Genomic DNA, 25,157 nt, shown 5'->3' with positions numbered 1-25,157 from the left:
TTTTAGTATGTTATAGAATTGCTAATGCTAAGCAACATTTAAAATGGGCTTTCACTTTTTCTTTCTTATAGTTATTGAATTATTTGCCTTCTTCTTCTGCCTCTTTCCAGCTTTCAATTGGGGGTCACTGACCCCATATAAAAAACAAATGCTCTGCAAGGCTACTAATGTATTGTTTTTGCTACTTTTCATTACTCATATTTCTGTTCAGGTCCTCTCCTATTCATATTCCAGTCTCTTCAAATCAATGCATGGTTGCTAGAGTAATTTGGACCCTAGCAACCAGAATACAGACATTGCAAACTGGATAGCTGCTGATTAAGAAGTTAAATAACAACCCCTGTAAGGTAAATGGCCCCTAAATGTCAAGCAGTGGTGATGTACGGCAATGCAATTGTGTTATCTATTGTGTATTGTGTTGTAACTGAGGGTATAACAGGAGAAGCATTCAATGCTGGGGTAATAAAGACAAAACATTTTAGGGCGCATATACATCCGCAAGTGCAGCTGCGTTCCCCACAATCCCCCTGTAGTCAATAGTCGAATTCGAATTCTTAAAGGGCCATACTTTGATAAATCAAATTCGAACTTTTAAAAAAAATTCCAATTGAGTAATTCCCTAGTCAAATTTGACAGTTTTGACCATAAAATTTGAATTTTCGACCCATATTAAATCTGCCCCCTTTTTGCCTAGGGAACCAGAGAGTGAGTTCTGATGAGCTTTGATGAGACATTGAGATGATTTCGTGAAGAATGTTGCACTGATCTCATCTTAAATATGAAGGGAACATACAGGAAGGGAATGTTAATGTCTCCCAGCTCAGACAGAATACATTTCTGTTGGCACTGCTCTCTAATTTTGGAAGCATAATTTTATCTGATATATACTCTTATGACCGACCTATACCAAGGATACAGTACTCCATCATCCTCTTTGACTTTCACGTAGTGTCTAAAGGAGTTTGATAAAAGTAATCCAGCTCTTTCCGTTGCCCATTTATCAGGCATACGACTGAACTACTAATTCATCACGCATAATATTGAGAAAATAAAAGGCACACCCATGACCCTTTGTACAATTCTAACAGAAATGTTCAACTTGCATGAATAATTACTGTGTTTGGGCTCCCAAACTAATAACCTGCAGTGGCAGAAGCAGTGCCAACTGAACATGCACTTTTGCGTTTATATATTTAGGTATTTACAATTTTTAAGAGAGTGATCAACTTTTTACAAACAGTTCTGATTTGGTGGTTCCCCCTTAGCCACGAGAATTGCCAAAAATTCCCCTCAAGCACCATTGCCCATATCAATCCCAACTTCCTAGCTATAATACAGCTCGTATATCCATGTACTGCCCAAGCTAAGCATGCAGTAGAATACTGAAACACCAGAAAATGCCCTATTGGCATTTAGATGAAATGTTGACTTGGGATGCATCTTGCTTTATTTCTGAAAAACATTATACAGGCATATCTGTAGAAATAAGTCAAATCAACTGGACTCACTGTGTTGTTTTCCTTGAAGACGTTTCACTAGTCATCCAACTGGCTTTCTCAAATCAGAATAACTTGTAAATAAAATCTTTCTAGAATAAATACCCTGCAATGTTGCTCCAATCACTATAATCTGTTTCTCATAATCAGCAAGGATGTCATGAAGTTACGTGTTGATTTTATTAGCATGATTGGAGCTTTGAGGTGTTTTTAAACCTTCCAGGGAGAGGTGCCAAAACAGCATTGTTTTTACAAAAAGGACACGTTTGAAGACAGCCAAGTCCAGATTCTAGACTTGGAGAACGACTGGTTCAAAAGAGGTGTTAAAGAAGCCATATATGTAAAAACTGAAAAACCAAGTTTGTCTGCCACATACAATGCTGTTTTGGCACCTCTCTCTGGAAGGTTTAATAACACTGACGAAGGGGCACGCCCCCGAAACGTAACGTTGCAATAAAACACACAGGGCTTTTGCCCGCATGCATTGAGCTCTGAGTGCCGGTTTTCTTCTTGCTAACCGTGTTTCATTAAGGGTTGCCGATCCCTTTCAACTGTGCACCAGGCCAGCTTGTACCAGAGAAGCCAGGGTGTGCTGGTGGGTTTTGGTATTTTTACAGAAAAGACACATGTTTGAAGACAGCCAAGTCCAGATTCTAGACTTGGAGAACGACTGGTTCAAAAGAGGTGTTAAAGAAGCCATATATGTAAAAACTGAAAAACCAAGTTTGTCTGCCACATACAATGCTGTTTTGGCACCTCTCTACATCATCACCTAACTTCATGAAATCCTTGCTGATTATGATAAACAGATTATACATTCCAGGGTATTTATTTCAAAAAGATCTGATTTACAAGTCATTCTGAATTGGGAAAGCCAGTTGGATGACTGGTGAAACGTCTTCAAGGAAAAAAACACAGCAAGTCCAGTTGATTTGACTTATTTTACAGCTATATCATGACCTGAAAGAATGTGAATCTTCACAAACATTATACATGCTTGGGATCAGTTATCCAGAAACTAGTTATCCATAAAGCTCCAAATTATTGAAAGGCTGTCTTCCATAGACTCCATTTTATCCAAATAATCAAATTTTTTGAAAATGATTTCCTTTTTCTCTGTAATAATAAAACTAAGATATAATTAATCCTTATTGGAAGCAACCACAGCCTATTGGATTTATTTAATGTTTAAATTATTTTCTAGTATACTTAAAGGTTAAGTAAACCTTTAAAATACGTGAATGTAAAATTGATGAGAGTGCTATTCTAAGAATTTTTTACAATTGACATTCATTATGTATTTATTTCCAAGATATTAAAGGAAATATGTATTGTTACTATGAAGGAATTTTGTTACAACAGCGCCACTTGCTGGTCAGTTTCCCACCAGTCTGACCACCAAGTAGTCAAGGAAGTTGTCAGGAGAAAAAAAGATGCTGCTCTGATGTTCTTCTGCTTAGGAAAGATTTGAGAAAGGTTTCTATTTTTTTCCTAAGCAGAAGAACAGAAGCAGCCTCTTTCTTTCTCCTGCAAATAGCACTTTCATCAATTTCACATTCACTTATTTTAAAGGTTTACTTATCCTTTATTAAGGCATGAAGATCCAAATTACAGAAAGATACATTATCCGGAAAACCCCAGATCCCGAGCATTCTGGATAACAGGTCCCATACCTGTATATAAAGTTATTTTAATTACACTTCTTGTGTAGCAGTGCTGTGCAAAGTCTTACACCTAGCAGTCCTATACCACATAAGATACATCTCTCCACCACAACCATCAATAAGAAACCTTTAATTAAAGGACAATCTACTGCTTGTGCTCTGAAACTTTTCTAAGAATTCAAGCATTATTCTGCATGGCTTCATACAAGGAAAACAATCAATGAAAATGACATACCTATTGCTTGCTCAAAGCCATCCACAATCCCCTGTATGTGAGTTTCAAATTCACTTCTTGAAGGGATCAAAGCCACACATTTTGGTAAACATCTGCAAGACGTAATTTAATTAAACAAACCTTAGGACTAATGATATATTGAATTGTTTTTGAAGTGTTTTGTCTCAAAATTGCAGCAATTCACTGATATTGTCCTAGAACCAGCATGGAGCAGACCGCATGGCTGTAGAGCAGGTACCCACCCTTGCCTGTAGGTTGTATGTGGGTTAAAATTTGTTTTTATTGGGGTCCTGAAAGGTTCAGTTATACCCCTGATCAAATCTCTTCTTATTGCAGATAATGGGACTCCCTTTTGCTTGTGGCACACAAAAGTCACAAATTTCCAAATAAATGGAAGTCTGTAGTGATTCGCATGTCCAATAAGAACAACAGATCCCATTAACTATATAATGTGAATTTCTGCAGAGTTCCATAGAGAAATGTAAGTTATTACTGTATTGGGTGGCTAGGGTCCCACTTACAATAGTAACTGGAAAATGGTTTTAATGATATTAATGTACTGTAAAATAATATTGACATTCCAAATTGAGTTATTTATCTGGATTACCAAGCAATTACCTAATAACAAATAATATTTTAGTAGCCCTTTGCTTTTCTTACCTTTTTAATTCTCCTTTATTGCAGTCATCCCCGGAGTCCTCTGCATCTAAAATATTAAATAAAATAATTTACACTAATTACATGAAAGGAAGTCACCAATATAGTTGTACCCCCATCAGAATCATAACTGATATGGCAGTACACCCTTCACTACATTACAAATCAATGGAAAATATTGGCAGTACAGTCTTTTGTATCTTACAATGCTATTTAAATCATTGATGAATGTGTAGTATGTATGTATGGCAGTACACCGTTTGGTATCTTACAAAATTAAAAGGGTTGTTCGCCTTAAAATTACCTTTTTAGCAGGATGTAGAAATTGATATTATGAGACAATTTGCAATTGGGTTTAATTTGTTTTATTATTTGTGTTTTTAGAGTTATTTAGCTTTTTATTTAGCGGCTCTGCAGTCTGCAGTTTCAGCAATCTGGTTGGTAGGGTCCAAATTACCCTAGCAACCATGCATTGATTTGAATAATAGACTGGAATATGAATAGGAGAGGCCTAAATAGAAAGCTGAGTAATAAAAATAGCAACAACAATATATTTGTAGCCTTACAGAGCATTTTATTTTTTTAGATGGGTTGTCTGTGACCCTCATCTGAAAGATGGAAAGAATCAGAAGAAGGTGGTAAATAATTCAAAAATGATACAAAATAAAAATTGTAGACCATTTGCAATGTTCCTAAGAATTTGCCATTCTAAAACATATTATGGAGATTATTTACTAAAATCAGAATTTATCTCATAATATTAATAAAAAAAAAGCTTGACCAAACTCCCATGACTGATTTTAGCTGATTTATAAATAAATTAACTTTATTTATGGATCATGAAAAAACTCGATAAAAACAAGTGAAAACCTGAATCGTACAAATTTTTCGGGCTTTTTTCCTGAATCGCACAATTTTTTTATGTTTTTGCCAGAAAACCCCAAAAAGGTTGGATTTTTGGGCTAAGCCCAGCGCAGACCACTATAACTTCAAATTGGGATAGGTGCCCCTCCCATTGACTTATACAGGACCTGGATTTTAAGATTCTGACTTTTTGCAGTATCAGGGTATAATAAATGTCAAAAAATTGAAGGTTTTTTTTCCCACAAAAAAATTTAGTTTTGCCCCAAAAAGCCCGACCAGAAAAATTTGAGGTTTAATAAATAACCCCCTAAAAGTTAATGTAATGGTGAACTACCCCTTTAAGAAATCACTAATATTGCAGCACACCATATCCTCGGTATCCTTTAAAGCTATAGAAATAACAGATGTCTCGGTTCCATAACAGCATGGAAATAATCACTGTTACAGTATATCTCATTATTATATTACATCTTTGTGGAAGTTGCTGAAATAAAGGATAAATACACTCATTAGTATCTTAGTATTAGTATTAAATCGGCTTTTTCTACCTTCAGTAAGGAGATCCTCTGCATTTTCAGCAGTATAATGAGTTGGTTCATCAAGCAGCACATCTTTTCCTGAGTAATGAGATTCTTCAACTGGCATAGAGATTTCAACCAGTTTGGAACCATGACCTGTTGTATTACTCTGATTGCTCAGTATTAGATTTACTTCAAACAGGGGTGCTGCATCTAGATTTCCATCTATGTTTCTTCTAATACCACTCAGTAACTGGGAAAAGCAGGAAAAACAATAACAACTGTTTTAAAGTGGTAAAACAATCAATCGCATTTGCACAGCCTGGGTAGATTTTACATTCTAGCCGGTGGGAAGACAGTTCGAGGAGATTAGTCGCCCGAAGAAGAAGCATTTGTAGCTGGGCGACTAATCTCCCGAAATAGCAGCGTGTATATACACACCTAAAATATACCGTTACTAGTTTACTTTACATGTTAAACATGACTGACCATTGGTGGGTCATGTGGGGGTAAGGAAGTTTTGGCAGGAAGGTGCTGGCAGGCTTTGAAGTCAAATTCTCTGGTGGGTCTCAGATACCCCAGTCCAACACTGAATAAGGATTATATATTAGTGGGGATCAAGAACAAGCTATTGTTCATATTACAGGGAAAAATGTAATAATTTTTCGAAATTTTAATTATTTGCTTATAATAAAGTCTGGGAAAAAGTATGGGAAAAGGCCTTTCTGTAATTCGGAGCTTTCTGTATAACAGGTTTCTGGATAACGGATACCATACCTGTACCTGTGCTTGCAGAGTATTCTGGCATTTCTCTATATATAGGCTATGAGCAAACTTGGGGACTATAGGTTTTTCTCAAATTTTGAAAAAGGTTAATGAATTTCTACCATACAGCAAACAAAAAAAACCAGTTATGTTTTATTGATTAAAAACCTGCAAATTAAACCAGAAACACATTTAAAAGAGAGAGAAGACAAAATCTAAATGAAAATGGTTATACATGTAACTCTTAGATCTATGGCACACTTAGGGGGTTATTTATCATAGGTCGAGTTGTTTTTTACATGAAAACAATTCGGTTTTCAAGGGTATTTTTTAGTCAAAACTCAAAATTTTGGGTAAAAAAAAATTAGAATTTTTTTTTTTTGGACATTCATTATATTATATTATAGAAATAGCATGAATCTGAAAACACACCATCTAAAACATGTCAAGGTCATGTAAAAGTCAATGGCAGAGCTCTCTTGAACCATCGGAAGAGCCTTTATGATGTTTGAGTTTTGGGTTTTCACTCAAGCAATTCAAGCAGTTTGAGTATTCGAGTTTTTCACCCTGACTACACTTATTCGAGTTTTATACATTTGAGTTTTTTCTTAAATTAGAAACCATTCGAGTTGTGAGTTCATTCAGGGTCTAAGAAAGCTGATTACGGATAAATAACCCCCTTAGAGTTTTGACCACTCTTTTATTGGACCAGATTCAATTCAGAGAAAAGTTTATCACGTGAAAAGTCATGGACGAGATTCAATTTGGGATGCAATTCAATTCAGAAATACTTATCTCATGGTTTATCACGTGAAAACTCAATTAAAGTCTATGGGAAAAAACTGGAACAGAAATTGGAGAAAAGTTTTTCTCCTTGAATTGAATCTTGTCTATAAGTTTTCACTTAATAAACCATGAGATTAACTTTTTTTCACTGAACTGAATCTAGTCCAAAGTCTGTTAAAAAAAAAAAAAAGAATGAGAAAACACTGAGGGCCTTATTTATCAAAGTCCGAATTTATCTCATTATTTCTATTAAAAAAGTCTGACCAAAAAATCTGAAAAAAATTGTAAATCTGATTTTCCCGCCAAAAGTCAGATTTTCCCAAAATCTGACTTTTGGCGCCATAATCCGAAAAAAATCAGATTTCTGGCCGAAACTCAGCGCGGACCATGATATTGAAATAGGATCCTTGCCGTTGACTTATACAGGAACCTGACAGCTTGGAGATGGCAGATTTTCGGATTCTGACTTTTTCAGCCTCGGGGTATAAAAAAATCCGGAAAAACCAGACCTTTTTTTTTTTTAAAAAAAATCTGAATGTTTCCGTTATTTTTGTAAAATAACCCCCTTTGTCGATTATAGACACTGGCAGTGACTGGAATATCACAGCAATAGGTACCAAGTGGTGCCTCCACCAAGGAAGTTCCATGTGTCCCACAGGCCTTAGACAAAAGCAAAGTGAAATCAAAATTACTCTGGCAATATCTGGTTGAGTGATGGTGTGCTGCTGGTCACTGTTAAATGAATCCAATTGACATTTGTTCATTGACTCAGAAGAAGGGAAACAGGTTTCTTCTTCGTCATTACTGCAATGACAAAAAATGAATAGTCAGGAAGCAAAATAATAAGTTAAGTCAATAGCTTATGTGCTACTAGATGAACATACTGTATTTCAAATGAAAATTCCATTACATAAACAATCTTATTGCATGTTTACCCTGCCAAGGTAAAGTTATAGAGAAACATTAGTAACAGTCACCCTGCTATAGTTCTAGGGCAAAAATAAGCACTCACCCCAAATCTCACCCTAACTGGCCTTCAGACTGGGCCCCTTAGCTCATAACAAGGTTACAGATATATAGAAACATTGGGGTAGCAGTCACTCTGATATAATTCCAGGGGAACCCAGGGCACCAGATAAGCAGTTACGCCACACCCGGGGGGGCCTTAGACCACAAGGTTACAGATATATGAAAATGTTGCTTTATCAGCTATTCATCCATTATTCAGTGAATATGCAAGATTGCCAAGATCTTGGAGTAGACCCCAATGCTTAGTCTAATTGGCCTTCAAGCTGGTCCTTCAGGAGTGTCCAAGAGAGAAAATAGGCATATCCCCCCTAACAAGACAATGCTTACTGGCCCCTTAATGTTCTTGCTATGTCACAGTCTCTCAATGTATAACCTTACTACTGTCTATAATCTGCATGGTTTACAGCTCTTTGGCTGGTGCTAGTCGGTGTGATTATCACAATTATCACAATATAATGTAAATTAGAGCAGAAGCAAGAAACCATTGTGAAAGCAAGCAAAATACATATTATTAATAATAATATTCTCATTATTATTTTTTAAGGGGCTAAAGCAAATTTAAGATGTCGAATTGGCCCCTTCAAAGAGCGTTGTAAATTTATCTGTCTGCACACAGGCACTATCCATCTACCTCTCTAATAGATATCTGGCCAAAAATTTGGCCTCGTTGATGTGATTCTCTCCCAACGGCCTGCATTTTAGCCCATTAAAATGTTCTCAACCTTATAGGTTCATGGCCACCTTTAGCCTCCATTATTCTTAATTGTTCTCCTGCACAAAGATTACAATTACAATATTTATTCATATAAATATGTTTTATATGAGAGACCTTAGTCCATGGTTCTTTTTCTCATCAGTGGAAGTGATGCTGTACGAAGGTTCTAGGAATCCCAGAAGTGTCTGTGTGGCACTGAAAGACAAATCCCGAAGCATCTCCTGGAAAACGCAGTCAATGAGAGTCAGGAATCTAAAAAAGCGATCCAATAAAGTTTGCCACTCTGTCAGCATGGTATATTTGGGCTTAATCTGGTCTTCTGAAGAAAACAGCTCTTTTAGACCCTTTCCATCTGCTGCCTGAAAAAAAGAATTAACAAAAAATAATAAAATAAAACGATTTCCCAACATAAACCTGAGGTGTTCTATATTACGCTAAGTGTACACTTGAAGCAAGTACTACAGAAGCACTGGATGTGTCAAAGGGAGGTGTTTTCACACCATCTATTCATCCATACACAGGCTATTATTGTCTGCTTACTTGTCTACTCCATACCAAGCTGGCAGTTTACTGATGACTGACCAAATATCATCTGGGGATCAGCCAGATATCTTTGAGCCTGGCTTAAAATTCCTTTGACAGGTAACAACATTGGACTATAGACACAATCCAATGGGGCTGCATAGGACCCTTGGCCAAATAATCAGTTCCGATTGATTTGGCCTACCATCTAGAATGCCAAATTGGCAAGACATCTGCTCATTTGGCAACCATTACTAAAAAAGCAGATACGAGCATGTATGGCACGCTTTAAAGGGGACCTGTCACCCAAAAAAAATATTCAAAATCCTATTTTATCACATTAGTCAAGAAAAATGAACTTTAATTACACTATATAAATTATTTGAATCTTGTTTCCTTCAGTCTGGGAATTCATAATTATAACAAGCAGGCAGGAGCCATTTTGTGGACACTGTTATTAAGACAAGCCTTGCATCATTTCAGAATCTTGTTTGTGCACCAGAATGGGGGACCCGTTGTCCATCCCTATGCCCTGGTTACACAATTAAATGGTGAAGAGAACAGGGGAATGTGGGGAGAGCAGTGACATCTAAGAAGTGCTAAATGGAAAGTGAAAGTAATTGTCTGCCCCGCCTCTATGCCCAGGGCATAGAGGAGTGGCAGACAATATTTGATTGACAGCTGAGATTTTTAAATGAGCTTACTACAGCTATGAATGCTTTAATAAAAAATAGAAATTGGATTTTATGTTTAATTTGAAAAGGACTTTTATTATACAGATTTTTGTGTCTGGGTGACAGGTCCACTTTAAGAGCCTAAAACAGAGTAACAGTGACACAACATTCTTATTATGTCAAATTAAGATCTGCATTGGATTTTAATATAAGATTGACAAGCATGAATAGATTTGGTCAAATTGACTGAATTTGCCCAATACTTCCCTTCCATATGGGCATGTATGTCAGCTTGGAGGTCAGTTTAAAAAGAGCATTTTACAATCCTGTGTGATTACAGTTGATGTTTCCATTCTAAATATTTAATCTGCAGATGCACTGTGTAAACAGGTGCATCTGCAGGTAAGAATATAGGAAGAGCTGCAGCTTATCTTGAATCTCTATGCCATCTATGTGTCTGGTTAATTGGATAGTGTCCATCTGCATAACCAATGAGCCAATCAGTTGTACCTTGGAATGGATGGGCACCTAGGGGGTTATTTAATAAACTTCGGATGCAAAAATCACAAAAAAATTTGTGATTTTTTTTTTTTTATAAAATCAGACTTTTAAAAAATCAGGAATTTTTCTAAATTTATTAAACCCCGAGGATGGAAAATCCGGCATCTCAGACCTGTTGCATATAAGTCAATGGGAGAAGTCCCAATACCCCGAAGCTTTCTGAGTTTTCTGGTGAAAATTTCGAAAAAATAGTGAAAATCGGATGGAAAAATCGGAGCAATTCGTGAAAATCTGATTTTTTTTTTTCCCGCAAAGCAAATTTTCGGGAAAATTGAAAAATAAATAAGCATAAAAAACCCGAGTGGATTTGATCGGACTTTGTAGCAGAAAATATTGAGATAAATTTGGACTTTGATGAATAACCCCCTAGTCTGTGGTTGAGAAAAGGCCACATATATGATGAATGGGTTATTTTTTCAAATATTTCATAGGGTATGAAATTGAGACTTTTGGGATATAGTATACCTGATTTATAAGCAGGGTCTAAATTCACTTCATTTCAATAAATGTTCTTATTCTTTAAAGAAGTTATCTCATGGTTTATCATGTGAAAACTCATGGACGAGATTCAATTTGAGGAGAAAAAACTAATTCAGTCCAAGTTTTTTCCCACAGACTTCAATGGAGTTTTCACATGATAAAACCATGAGATAAATATTTATGAATTGCATTGCATCTCAAATCTCATCCATGAGGCAGATTAACACTGTCTTTGCTGGGAAACTAAGACTTCTGCAACATTGATTACAAATAACAACCAGTTAAGCAAATGCTGCTTTAAATAGCAATTGTTTTTACAAATCACTTTAAAAGCATTGAAAATCTATAATAAATGTATATTGGAAAGTTATTTCGAGTTGTTAGGCAATTTTTTGGGGGGTTAACTTGCCCTTTAAAGTTTATGGATATAGAAAATAAAAGGGGGAACTGCCAAATTTGTTATTTTGACAAGTATTTCTGAAATCCATTGTATAGACACTGACAAAACACTGCCCTTCAGTGACTAAGCTGCCTGCCAGAAATCTATGCACCATGTATATTGTAATGGAATAGCTACCAAGCAGCAATTAGCTTTCACCAGTCTTCTGCCTGTTAAAAATGGAAGCAAAGATTGCCAACTGTATCTGTGCAATTTAGTAAATCAGTTGCCTAGTGTATAACCTGGAGAAACAGGAATGTTTACATATAATCAATCCTGGCTGCAGATGAACGTTGTAAATAGTTAGAGCAAGATTGTCTTTGGAAGGTAGAAGCAATTTCAGCGATTATCATACTTACCTTCAAAAATGTATGTGTAATAGCTGAAATAGCTTTTTCTCTGATTATCCCAATATTTGCAAGAGCAAGAGAACATTGCTTGGACTGAATGGCACAGAATTCTTTCAGATTATAGGTATGCTGGTTGTCAATCTGAAAACACAAAAGAAAATGTGGGTAAAGCAATATTATTACTTTCTTACCATAATCTCTATCGTTTGGCAGAACATAAGCTATATTGCTTGACTTTACCTCAGCTTAAAGTAAATCAATGAACAAAGGTTTTATTTTTACAAGGAAACTTTAAATGGCTGCTACATCTTAAAATATATTTAATTAAAAACCTATATATATATATTAAATATATATATATATATATATATATATATATATATATATATTTAATTTATTATTTCTTAAATATGTAAATAATAAATGAAGCAGGAAGGGTGGGACCCTTAATATCAGAGGGGGGTCAGCTGATTGATGAGAACAGAAAAAAAGCAGAGATTCTGAACTCTTATTTTTCTTCTGTCTACACAAATGAGGAACCAGTTAATGAAGGTTTCCTTTGTTAATAGTCCCAATCCAATTGATACAACTAATGTTGCATGGTTCACTCATGAGGAAATACAAAAGAGACTAGAACATGTTAAGATAAACAAAAGTCTGGGACCAGATGGTATTCATGCCAGGGTACTTAGCGAGCTTAGCTCTGCGATTGCCAAACCGCTTTACTTAATATTTCAGGATTCATTGAGGTCTGTCATGGTGCCGAAAGATTGGCGTATTGCTAATGTGGCGCCACTATTCAAAAGGGGATCCTGTTCTCAGCCTCAAAACTATAGGCCGGTTAGTCTGGCTTCAGTGGTAGGAAATCTTTTCGAGGGGTATTAAGGGATAAGATACTGGACTTCATTGCAAATCATAATACTACGAGTTTGTGCCCGCATGGTTTTATGCGTAATAGATCTTGCCAGACTCATTTAATTTCCTTTTATGAGAAGGTGATCGGGACCTCAATGTATCTTGCAGCCCAGGCTTTGTGCTGCTGTCTCTAGGATGGAGTGCAAAGGGTTGCAACTCCCTCTAAAAACAGGAGGGGAAGTACTCAAAACTGCGCATTGGTGTCCCTTGGTACAGTCCTATTTATTCAGAATGTGCAATATAAGAACACTTAAAGTGCAATTTAGTGTTTGGGGCACCAGTGGGTTGGGCGGGTGTGTGTCAGCTCAACACTTTCCCAGTTAGCTGTCATCTATTTTCTATATACTCACTCCTTTCTGTACCTCTGGTGATGGCAGCAATGGCCAGGCACAGGTATATAAATGATGACAGCACATTGGGTGAGGTCTGTGTTGGGAGACAGCAGGTCAGGTTTGGGCATGGGCCTACTTTTGAAATCAGTAACTAATGCAAGGTACTAGGGAGCTTTGTACTTATTATCTTCCTCTTATAAGCAAAAGAGGAGCTTACCACACTCATCAGGACTCACCCGCAGGTTCCAGGCCACTCCCACTTGACAACAGCATGCAGTCAGTTACAAAAGTCTATTGATCCTGGGTCAATAGACTTTTGAAGCTTTGCACTTACTGCTTAACTATAATAATTTGCTCCCTCGTTCCCGCTAGTACTCAGAAGCTTGTGCCTGACTTTTAACACCACTGCAACGTGTAGTTCACAGCTTCAATGCAAACCAGTTAGCAGCATGTGCAAGTGCTTTCTGGGGCACAATGTTGCACCCCTTAGTGTTCCAGTCATTGTGCATAGCCATTTACCAATAAGTCAGAGTGTTTTTCCTGGTCTGATCCCAAAACTGCTGAAATAAGATAAAAGACCTGTCCATCTCCTATGTAACCATCAACTCCTATGAACTCTTATTTTAACCACCTTCTCTTAACCTGCCCCAGATGCAGTTTAATCAGTTCGGATTTAAATCATGAATATTTTGCCATATAAAGCTGATCTGTACAAATTTAGTTTTCTCACTTCTCGTTTCAACCTTAGCAAACTTTGGATAAAAAAATAAAATGAATCACTGATTTGTTATCTTCTTGGCTGTCTCAGAAGTATACTCAATCTGTTCAATTAACATTTAAGTTTAGATACACAGCGTTCCAACATGTTTCCTAACCTTTACACAAAGTACACAGTATTATTTAATGATACACCATTCTACTGTTTTGTCTAGGCTCTGGAGAATACTGCAGGAACTTGCTTATTTTTGGCTTACTTGGCTTGGGACAATTTAGAATCTTTTTCAGCAGACCCAAATTATATTCACAGTAATGAAAACTTTTCATAATTTCTCTCAAAAACTGATTACATTTTATTGATCTGGATCAGTTATCAAAGCATTTCCATATTTTTCTCATTATTTTTTTTTCACCAATATGTGCTCTGCATTATAGATATGCAGGTTCGCCCATAACCCCTATGTTAAGCCGTTTTGGAACTACTTGAAAACACGCTAGTCGGGTTGCAGTCTGCCTATATGACCATGTCCTGGCTGGAGATATCACTACGATACACCACCCACTCATACCCCTCTGATGATTTCACTGGGTCTACAGAAAGGAAAGGGTGGGGGTTCAACTTGACCAAAAGCTTGCAAGTCTACGTCACATTCTGTCAATTCAACTATACAGTTAGGAAAAGTTTTTCCAGCTGAGAGAACATTTTGTGCAATTTAAAATAAACTTAAAGGGGAACTATCATGAAAATTAAAATTTAATAAGCTTCGTCATACTGAACTAAGAAACTTTCTAAATAAAATCAATTAAATATTCTTTAGTTTTTTATTTCAGTATGATAAAGCTTATATTACATTTTCATTTTCACAATAGTTCCCCTTAAAGGATAAGTAAACCTTAAAAATAAGTGAGTGTAAAATTGATGAGGGGGCTATTCTAAGCACTTTTCTCCTTTACACGATTTTTTTTTTTTTTAGATTCCAAGATATTAAGGGATACATGTACTGTTAATATGAATGAATTTTTTTTCCAACAGCGCCACCTGCTGGTCATTTTCCCACCAGTCTAACCAACAAGTAGTCAAGGAAGTTGTCAGGAGAAAGAAAGAGGCTGCTCTGATGTTCTTCTGCTTAGGAATAGCAGCCTCTTTCTTTGTCCTGACAACTTCCTTGACTACTTGGTGGTCAGAATGGTCAGAAACTGTTGTAGGAACAAAATTCATTCATGTGAATATGACATGTATCCTTTAATATCTTGGAATTTAAAACAAATAAATAATGAATGTACATTGCAAAAGTGCTTAGAATAGCCCCCCTCATCAATTTTACATTCACTTATTTTTAAGATTTACTTATCCTTTAAAAAAGTACAAAAAATAAATAGAATAAAAAGAGTTATACAAGCCAGAATTTCTCATTATCATTTTGAATAATGAGAATTTCTGAAAATATATACTGTATATGAGAATCACTGAGGCTGATATGGACATTATGCCACTTCAAATGAAATTACTCCTCTTCAGGAATAATACAGTGATTGGCACATCCTTACCTTAACAAACCTTATTGCAAGATCCCCATGAGTAGAACCTGGCTGCCCATTAAGAGCATCCTCACACAAGGCTCTGATATAAAGCAAGCATTCCTGGAACCCCTCGTCAGCAACGAACAACTGCTGCAATATGGCTGCTCTGCAAATAAGAATATATCAGAGGAGGAGAATTAAACTCTATAGAAGCAATTTAGGAGCAGCGGCAAATTGTAACAATTCATTTCAGTTGTCTATTCTACACGGCTGCCCTAATAATCACCCGTGTCTATTCTACACGGGTGATTATTAGGGCAGCTACTGTTTCTAATGTTCACAGTAATCACAACATTTATGTTATAGTTTTACATAATAAAAGTAAATGTCATTCTAAGCAACTTTCCAATATGCATTAATTAAAAATATTCAGTAATAAAGTTATTTGTATTTGCTGTTTAAGCAGTATTTGTCTGGCTATACTACTCGCTCTGACCCTTAAACAGTGCAGCAAGACAGCCGATTAAAGGAACAGTTCAGTGTGAAAATAAAAACTGGGTAAATAGGCTGTGCAAAATAAAACATGTTTCTAATATAGTTAGTTAGCGAAAAATGTAATGTATAAAGGCTGGAGTGACTGGATGTATATCATAATAGCCAGAACACTACTTCCTGCTAGGGATGTGCGAATTTAACCCGTTTCGTGAAAAATTTGCCGCTTGCGAAATGTCGACGATGCCCATTAAAGTCTATGGGCGTCAAAATTTTTTGACGTCTTTTTTTTGGTCACACAACACCATACAAGTCTATGGGCGTCATTACCGCGGCAAAACAAGGCGAAAAAAATCCCCCATCCCTACTTCCTGCTTTTCAGCTCTATAACTCTGAGCTAGTCAGCAACTTGAAGGGGAGCCACATGGGACATAACTGTTCAGTGAGTTTGTAATTGATCCTCAGCAAGCCGCTCCGATTCAAAAGCAACAGATATGACCCATGTGGACCCCCTTCAAGTCTCTGATTGGCTACTGCCTGGTAACCAGGGTAACCAGCCAGTGTAAACCAAGAGAGCTGAAAAGCAGGAAGTAGTGTTCTGGCTATTATGTTACACATCCAGTCACTCCAGCCTTTATACATTACATTTTTGACTAACTAAATATATTAGAAACATTTTTTATTTTGCACAGCCTATCTATTTAGCCAGTTTTTATTTTTATGCTGAACAATTCCTTTAACAAACCTGAAGGAAAACTGGTGTTTTATAGTCAGACCCACAGAAAAGAGAGGAATAAACAAAGTCCATTACATTTTCTTTTGTTATGCAAAAAAACTGTTTTTAACTGGAAATCCCCATATTTCTAAATTGTCAATAATGTTACACAATGCAGAGTTTCCATAAGTAATCCCTGCCCTGCAGAGTTTACAATCGGTACATAATGCAGAGTTTCCATCAGTAATCCCTGCCCTGCAGAGTTTACAATCGGTCCACATTCCTTGTAAGGGCAGAGACACACAGGGAGATTCGAGGAGATTTAGTCGCCTCTTCTTCGGCGACTAATATCCCTGAACTGCCTTGGCACTCGGAGCGATTCATTTTCCAAAGCCATCCCGCCGGCGATTTCGATTGCAGCCGACGGAAAGGCAGCTTGGGGAGATTAGTCGCCCGAAGAAGAGGCGATTTGTCACCGGGCGACTAACCTCCCCGAATCTCCACATGGGTCTCTGCCCTTAAGAGCAAAATGTAGGACAAAGCTGTGAACGTCTAGCGCAATACTATATACAATAGTAGTGAGTAACTAATAAACATACCTGCTGTTATTTGTTTTCCTTCTGTGAACATTCAGTTTCCATACAGTAAATGCTTTCCAGAGTCTGCCAAGAAAAATTCTGATTAGGTGAAACCTTTAAAGGGGACCTGTCATCCTAAGAAATCATTCCAAATCCTATTATATGATGTTAGTCAAGCAAAATAAACTCCATTTACACTATAAAAAAAATTTCAATCTTGTTTCTTTTCCTCTTGGAAATTACAATCACATTAAGCAGGCAGCAGCCATTTTGTGGACCCTGTTATTAAAGGAACAGTTCAGTGTGAAAATAAAAATTGTGTAAATAGATAGGCTGTGCAAAATAAAAAATGTTTCTAATATAGTTAGTTAGCCAAAAATGTAATATATAAAGGCTGGAGTGAACAGATGTCTAATAAAACAGCCAGAATCCAACTTCCTGCTTTTCAGCTCTATAACTCTGAGTTAGTCAGCGACTTGAAGGGGGGGCACTGTCAGGGAGCGGGGAGCTCCCTCCAGGGAGGTAGTCTGGATCAAGGAGGAAGCCCTCTTGAGGGAGCAAGGTCGCGGTATCCAAAGGGTTAAGCAGAATCAAGGTCAAAGTCCAGGCAAGAGTTCAATGGCAGGCAGATCAGGATCAAATAACAAGAGTCCAGGCAGGGGGTCAAAACCGAGGCAGGAGCAGGAATCAGGATACAGGAAACACAAACAGGAACCCAGGATTAATGGCAGCAAATCCTATTCTTGGGCGCCGTCACAGTGTTTTGGGCGCCCTTTTATGATGAGATCCCGGCACCAGAGATGACATCATCATACAGCGACGCTGCAGCCATGTGTTCAGCATGGGCGCCGCCATCTTGGATCTTCACTGTGACCGCCGGGAATGTAAACAGCGCCGTTGGACACTTCTGGGTCGGGTACGTCTGGCAGTCCTGACAGTACCCCCTCCCCCACGGGGGGCCTCTGGACCACCAGGACAAGGCTTTTGGGGAAACCTGGCGTAGAAATCCCTCACAAGACGAGGAGCATGAACATCAGAGTGTCCTTCCCAGGAGCATTCTTCAGGGCCAAAGCCCTTCCACTTGATGAGGTACCGAAGAGAACCCCTGGAGATTCTGGAGTCAAGGATCTTTTCCACCTCATATTCTTGTTGACCATCCACAGAGATAGTAGGAGGGGGAGACTGGTCAATAGAAAAGCGGTTGGAGGTAGCGGGTTTCACCAAGGAGACATGAAACACGTTGGGGATTCGCATCTCAGGGGGAAGCTGAAGTCTGACAGCCACAGGATTGATAATCTCCAAGATGGGAAATGGACCCACAAACTTCGGACCCAACTTGGGAGATGGCACCTTCAGACGAATGTTTCGGGAAGAAAGCCAAACTTTATCACCAACCTTGAAGAGAGGAGAGGACCTACGTCTCCGATCCGCGAAGGTCTTGTGCACAAGAGCACTCTTCTCCAAATTAGACTTGGTTGCAGCCCAAATAGCGGACATATGGGCCGCATGGTCATCAGCGGCTGGGACATCAGTCAAAACAAAGTCTTGCGGAAAGGCTTGAGGATGTTGGCCATACACAGACATGAATGGAGATCTTCCAGTGGATGAATGACAGGCGTTGTTATGAGCAAATTCCGCCCACGGGAGAAGGTCAGACCAATCATCTTGGCTGAGGGAGACATGATTTCTCAGGAATTGTTCTAAGGCTTGATTCACTCACTCCGCTGCCCCTTTCGTTTGGGGATGATAGGCAGAGGAGAATTGGAGAGCAATACCCAAGACCTTGCATAAGGAACGCCAAAACTTCGCCGTGAACTGGGAACCTCTGTCAGAGACAATCTCCGCCGGGAAGCCATGCAGGCGGAAAATGAATTGAATAAACAACTGTGACAACTCCACTGCAGATGGAAGCTTCCGTAAAGGGATGAAGTGGGCCATCTTGCTAAAACGATCTATGACGACCCAGATCACGCTGTTCCCACTGGAGGGAGGAAGTTCGACTATGAAGTCCATTGCCAAATGCGTCCAATGACGAGAGGGGACAGGCAAAGGCTGTAGTAACCCGCTAGGGCGAGAATGGCTAGGCTTGGAAGTGGCACAAACGGTACAAGCAGCAACAAAGTCTTTGACATCTTTACGAATAGTCGGCCACCAGACTAGACGCCGTAAAAGTTCTAGAGTCTTAGCAGGACCAGGGTGTCCCGCTTGCTTGGAGCTATGAGTCTGTTGCAGGATAGGCAGACGAAGTTCAGGAGGTACGAATGCCATTCCGATGGGAGTATCAGGAGGAGCAGAAGATTGACCAGCCAGAATTTGATCAGCAAATTGAGGGTATAAAGAAGTGATGATCTTGACAGGAGGAATAATTGGCTCTTGTCTTTCAGGAGTACGATCCACCGGAGTGAAATTTCGAGACAGAGCATCGGCTTTCCGATTCTTGGAGCCAGAGCGATAAGTCAAGACAAAGTTAAATCGAGAGAAGAAGAGAGCCCACCTTGCTTGTCTGGGATTCAGCCTCTTGAGAGATTGAATGAACTCAAGATTCTTATGATCTGTGTAGATCGTGACTGGGATCAAGGAACCTTCAAGGAGGTGACGCCACACTTCTAAGGCAAGCTTGACAGCCAGGAGTTCTCGATTTCCTACATCATAATTATGTTCGGCAGGAGAGAACTTCTTAGAGAAATATGCACATGGGTGCAACTTTCCATCAGAGGGATGTCTTTGGGACAAGATAGCTCCAGCTCCAACTTCAGAAGCATCCACCTCGATGAAGAAAGGTAACTCCGGATCAGGATGGCGGAGAACCAAAGCAGAAGTGAAGGCATCCTTCAGGGATTGAAAGGCTTCAATAGCAGACGGGGCCACAAGCTGGGTTTACCCCCTTTTCGGATGAGGGCCAGGATAGGAGCAATGCGAGAAGAGAACCCCTTAATGAATTGCCGGTAGTAATTGGCAAAACCAATGAATCTCTGGATTGCCTTAGTGCTCAGCGGTAGGGGCCACTCTTGGATTGCAGACACTTTCACAGGATCCATCTCGAAAACCCTCTGGGGAGATGATATAGCCCAGAAAAGGAATCTTGGACACTTCAAACACACATTTCTCCAGTTTGGCAAAGAGAGAGTTCTTCCTCAAACGAGAGAGTACTTCCTTCACCTGGGAGCGATGGCTTGCAAGGTCCTTGGAGAAAATCAGGATGTCATCTAGGTACACGACCACAAACTTTCCCAAGAGATCCCGGAAAATGTCGTTCACGAATTCTTGAAAGACAGCGGGGGCATTGCAGAGACCAAAGGGCATTACGAGGTACTCATAGTGCCCATCACGAGTGTTGAATGCTGTCTTCCATTCGTCACCTTCACGGATGCGGATGAGGTTATAAGCCCCACGGAGATCCAACTTAGTGAAGATTTTAGCCCCCTTCAGTTGGTCAAAAAGTTCTGCGATCAGAGGCAAGGGATACCGGTTCTTAACGGTGATTTTATTAAGACCCCGGTAGTCAATACAAGGACGTAGGCCTCCATCCTTCTTCTCCACGAAGAAGAATCCAGCCCCTGCAGGAGAAGTAGAAGGGCGAATAAACCCCCGCTGGAGATTTTCTTGGATATATTCCTTCATGGCAGCGGTCTCTGCTGGGGAGAGAGGATAAGTGCGACCTCTAGGAGGCATGGTTCCGGGCAGGAGATCAACTGGACAATCGTAGTGACGATGAGGAGGGAGAAATTCTGCAGACTTTTTACAGAAGACATCAGAGAATTCCTTGTAGAAGGAGGGAAGCGTCTTCAAATCTGACGTAGAAGTATTCACCCTCTGGATGGGTTCAGCAGGAAGGCAATGCTGTTTGCAGTATGGACTCCAACGGGAAACCTGCCCCGAGGACCAATCAATGATAGGGTTATGCAGGCGTAACCAGGGAAGCCTCAAGACGACTGGAACAGAAGGACAGGAAATAATCAGGAACGATAACTTTTCTTTGTGTAAAGTCCCAACCTGCACAGGCAATTCCCCAGTCGTCATAGAGATAAACTCGGATTCAAGGGGTCGGTCATCAATGGCGGTTACTCGAAGTGGAGGAGTCAATGGAAACAGGGGAACATTCATATGCTTGGCAAAGAGAGCGTCCATGAAATTTCCGGAAGCTCCAGAGTCAATAAAAGCTGAGCCAACAATGGTCTTAGTGGACAGATGGATCTGTAAAGGCAGAAGAAACCTGTGAGAGTTCTCTTGTGACTTGGGAGTAACGCCCCCTACATGAGTCTTTCCAAGGTTACCTTGAAGAGAGGAACTCTGAGGCTTCACAGGACAGGAGTTGGCAAAGTGAGATTGACCCCCACAGTAGAGACAAAGTCCAGCCGTACGTCTCCGGAGTTTCTCCTGTTCAGAGAGACGAGCTCTTCCGACTTGCATAGGTTCCTCCGGAGGAATAACAGAAGGCTGCTGGGGGGTAGGAGGTAATAGAGGTCTTTGAAAGCGAGGAGCCAACATGGGTTGAAATTTCTTGACTCGGTCCCTATCAGCTTGATGTTCTCTCTGACGGGTGTCCACCTTGACAGACAAAGCAATGAGGTCTTTAACCTGCGTGGGTAATTCACGAGAGACCAGGTCATCTTTGAGGCGGATAGAGAGACCATTGTAGAAGGCAGCATGATAGGCATCATTGTTCCAACAAGTCTCTGCAGCGAGAGTACGGAATTCAATGGCATATTCTGCAACACTGCGATTTCCTTGGCGGATCTGGAACAGACGAGAAGCAGCGGTCGCCACCCGACCGGGAGCATCGAACACAGTCCGGAATTCTTGAAGGAAGGCTTTGGAATCATCAATTAAAGGAGACTCCTTCTCCCAGTGCGGAGATGCCCATTCGAGCGCTTTCCCTGCCAGACGAGTGATCACGAAACCAACCTTTGCTCGCTCAGAGTTAAATTCTGCAGGTTGCAGGGCGAACCGAATCTGGCACTGATTCACAAAACCACGACAGGCTTGAGGGTCGCCACTGTAGAGAGGCGGTGCAGGAATACGTGGACCAGAAGTGGAGGACTGTGTAGCCATGTCGGCAGCAACTAGCGTGGGCGTTGTCGGCGTCAGCATAGATAACTTTTCCAAAATCGCCTCCAGCGTGCGTCCAACATAATTTTGCCGAGCTTCGTACGCCTCCATGCGAGTATGCAGACCTCGAAAGGCCCTGCCGAAATCTGGCTGAGCTTCCTCAGTGGGATCCATGGCCCAAGAATAATGTCAGGGAGCCGGGAGCTCCCTCCAGGTAGGTAGTCTGGATCAAGGAGGAAGCCCTCTTGAGGGAGCAAGGTCGCGGTATCCAAAGGGTTAAGCAGAATCAAGGTCAAAGTCCAGGCAAGAGTTCAATGGCAGGCAGATCAGGATCAAATAACAAGAGTCCAGGCAGGGGGTCAAAACCGAGGCAGGAGCAGGAATCAGGATACAGGAAACACAAACAGGAACCCAGGATTAATGGCAGCAAATCCTATTCTTGGGCGCCGTCACAGTGTTTTGGGCGCCCTTTTATGATGAGATCCCGGCACCAGAGATGACATCATCATACAGCGACGCTGCAGCCATGTGTTCAGCATGGGCGCCGCCATCTTGGATCTTCACTGTGACCGCCGGGAATGTAAACAGCGCCGTCGGATACTTCTGGGTCGGGTACTTCTGGCAGTCCTGACAGGCACATGGTACATTTCTGTTCAGTGAGTTTGCAATTGATCCTCAGCATTCAGCTCAGATTCAAAAGCAACAGAAATGACCCATGTGGCCCCCCCTCAAGTCTCTGATTGGTTACTGCCTGGTAGCCAGGGTAACCAGTCAGTGTAAACCAAGAGAGCTGAAAAGCAGGAAGTAGTGTTCAGACTGATATGTTATACATCAAATCACTCCAGCCTTTATACATTACATTTTTGGCTAACTAACTATATTAGAAACATTTTGTATTTTGCACAGCCTATCTATTTACCCAGTTTTTATTTTTACACTGTACAATTCCTTTAAGGCAAGCTTTGGATCATTCCAAAATCTTGTTTAGGCACCAATATGGGGCACCTTATGCCCATGTCCATGCAATGGCTACACAGTTAGATGTTTAAGGCAGAAGGGGAAAATAAGTGTTGCAGTGACCACTAGGAAGTACAGAATGGGAAGTGACATTTTTAATAAAAAAATGAATTTGGGTTTCATGTTTAATTTTAAAAGAACTTTTAGGTTGTTATTTACTAAACCTCCAATTTTTCGAGATTTATTATACTCCAAAACGCCCAAATTCAAAAATCTGCCATCTCAGACCTGTCGTGGTCCTGTATAAATCAATATGTTAGGCAACTATCTTAATTTAAAGTTTTCGTGGTCTGCTCTGGGTTTTCAGGCAAAAAAAAAATTTGAGCAATTTGGGCAAAGAAGCCCGAAAAAATTTGTAAGATTTGAGTTTTTGCTCAGTTTTATCTAGTTTTTCCACAATACAATTAAATAATTTTTTTTATTAATAAATAAATTAAAATCAGGCATTCAAGTTTGGTTGTGTTTTTTTTTTAATAAAATATGAGATATAGTCTGATTTTAGTAAATACCCCCCTTATTATACAGCTTTTTATGTCTAGGTGACAAGTCCCCTTTAAGTTATAAAACCCGGTAGCTGTGTTGTCAACTTTAAAAGAGTCACTGCATATAATCCTATCTCTATGCATTGCTCTAGATAGCAGCAAGATGGCCTACATTTTGTAGTACAGGTATGTGATCCGTTATATGGAAACCCGTTATCCAGAAAGTTCCGAATTACTGAAAGGACTGAATACCTAAATAAATCGATGTATACAAAAACCATCTACATTCGTGTTTTCCTACAATCATAAGCCTGACCACAACACTTCAAGAATAAGACATTTGCACGCAACACCCAAACAGCCTTTAACTACAAAGTCATTTCGGGTTCTGAAATCAGGTGTCAAAAATTTGTGCCTGACAGTGGCGGGCAAATATGCTTTCATGAGACGAAAACAAAGTGCATTGTGGACAAAACTACTACCCACAGTAGTATATTATTATTATACCTACTTTAGTTTGGTTCTCAAAGCTTCAGTAAAGATAATATAATGTAAACTCCTACTCCTACCAGTTGCTCTTTTGTAAAATGTCATGTAGGAGCATAATATCAGAATACAATACAATCTACAGTATAGTAAGAAGCAGGAGTCTCTCACCTGAAATGTGAAAAAACTTTGAGGTCTTTGATGGCATAAAAATTCTGTCTCTCGTGGAGCCACTCAGTAACAGGCACAATGTCCATATCCATCTTTCCAGACATCATACATACCTACAACAGGCAATGAAGTGGTAAGCACAGTGGGGGTTTCCTATAACAATTCTTAGAAATCATTCATTGAGCTCTTTTCCATGTATCCCATGCTGTTCTCTGGTTTCTTCCACACCCTTGCCTGTTCCCTCACCATCTTTCCTCGTTGCCTTAGAGCCCATGAATGCTCCCATTCCTATCCCTGTGTCCATCGGTTCTCTTCCACTGTTCAGATCAGTGAGCACAAGCCCACACCTGAATACAGGTTATGTTGAAATTCAGGGGGTGGTTTACTAAACTTAAAAGTGATCTAGTCAGTCTTTTTGGTGCAAAAACTCACATTTTTAGTAGGGGGGAAAAAATGAATTTTTCGACATTTATTATGCCCTGAATCTGAAAATCCGCCATCTCAGACCTGTTCAGGTCCTGCTAAGTCAATGGGAGAGGCATCTATCTCAATTTGAAGTTATCATGGCCTTCGCTTCGTTTTCACCAAAAATCTAACGTTTTTGGGGTTTTCGTGCAAAAATTCAAAAAATACAGAAAAATTCAAATGATTCACATTTTCACTGATTGTATTGAGTTTTTCCGTAATATAATTAATTTGGGTTATTTTATTAAAGGAGAAAGAAAGGCTGAAATTAAGTACGGTAAGCTTTATCAGAAAGGTCTATATAAATACCCTCAAAGTAATGCTGCTCTGAGTCCTCTGTCAAAAGAAACACATTTCTTTCCTTCTATTATGTATACATGGGCTTCTGTATCAGACTTCCTTTTTTCAGCTTAAACCTCCAGGGCTAGGGCTTGAGCATGCTCAGTTTGCTTAGAAGCCACT

General features: G+C 39.5%; 1 protein-coding gene across 1 annotated transcript in view; it reads right to left on the bottom strand.

Annotated features, from left to right (window-relative positions):
• Nucleotides 1-25,157, bottom strand: part of dnah14.L (dynein axonemal heavy chain 14 L homeolog) — a 157,065-nt gene that overhangs the window by 119,422 nt on the left and 12,486 nt on the right. Inside the window, exons 7-15 of the mRNA XM_018262651.2 lie at nt 24,231-24,343; nt 17,047-17,109; nt 15,268-15,406; nt 11,765-11,896; nt 8,844-9,088; nt 7,678-7,789; nt 5,465-5,687; nt 4,056-4,101; nt 3,396-3,487 (exon numbers count right to left, since the gene is read on the bottom strand). Coding sequence (XP_018118140.1) covers nt 3,396-3,487; nt 4,056-4,101; nt 5,465-5,687; nt 7,678-7,789; nt 8,844-9,088; nt 11,765-11,896; nt 15,268-15,406; nt 17,047-17,109; nt 24,231-24,343 — 1,165 coding nt within the window. The remainder of the gene's footprint in view (nt 1-3,395; nt 3,488-4,055; nt 4,102-5,464; nt 5,688-7,677; nt 7,790-8,843; nt 9,089-11,764; nt 11,897-15,267; nt 15,407-17,046; nt 17,110-24,230; nt 24,344-25,157) is intronic.

This window comes from Xenopus laevis, chromosome 5L (assembly GCF_017654675.1).
Source record: "Xenopus laevis strain J_2021 chromosome 5L, Xenopus_laevis_v10.1, whole genome shotgun sequence".
In the NCBI taxonomy this organism is placed as follows: Eukaryota; Metazoa; Chordata; class Amphibia; order Anura; family Pipidae; genus Xenopus; species Xenopus laevis.
This window is presented reverse-complemented; position numbering and strand designations above follow the sequence as displayed.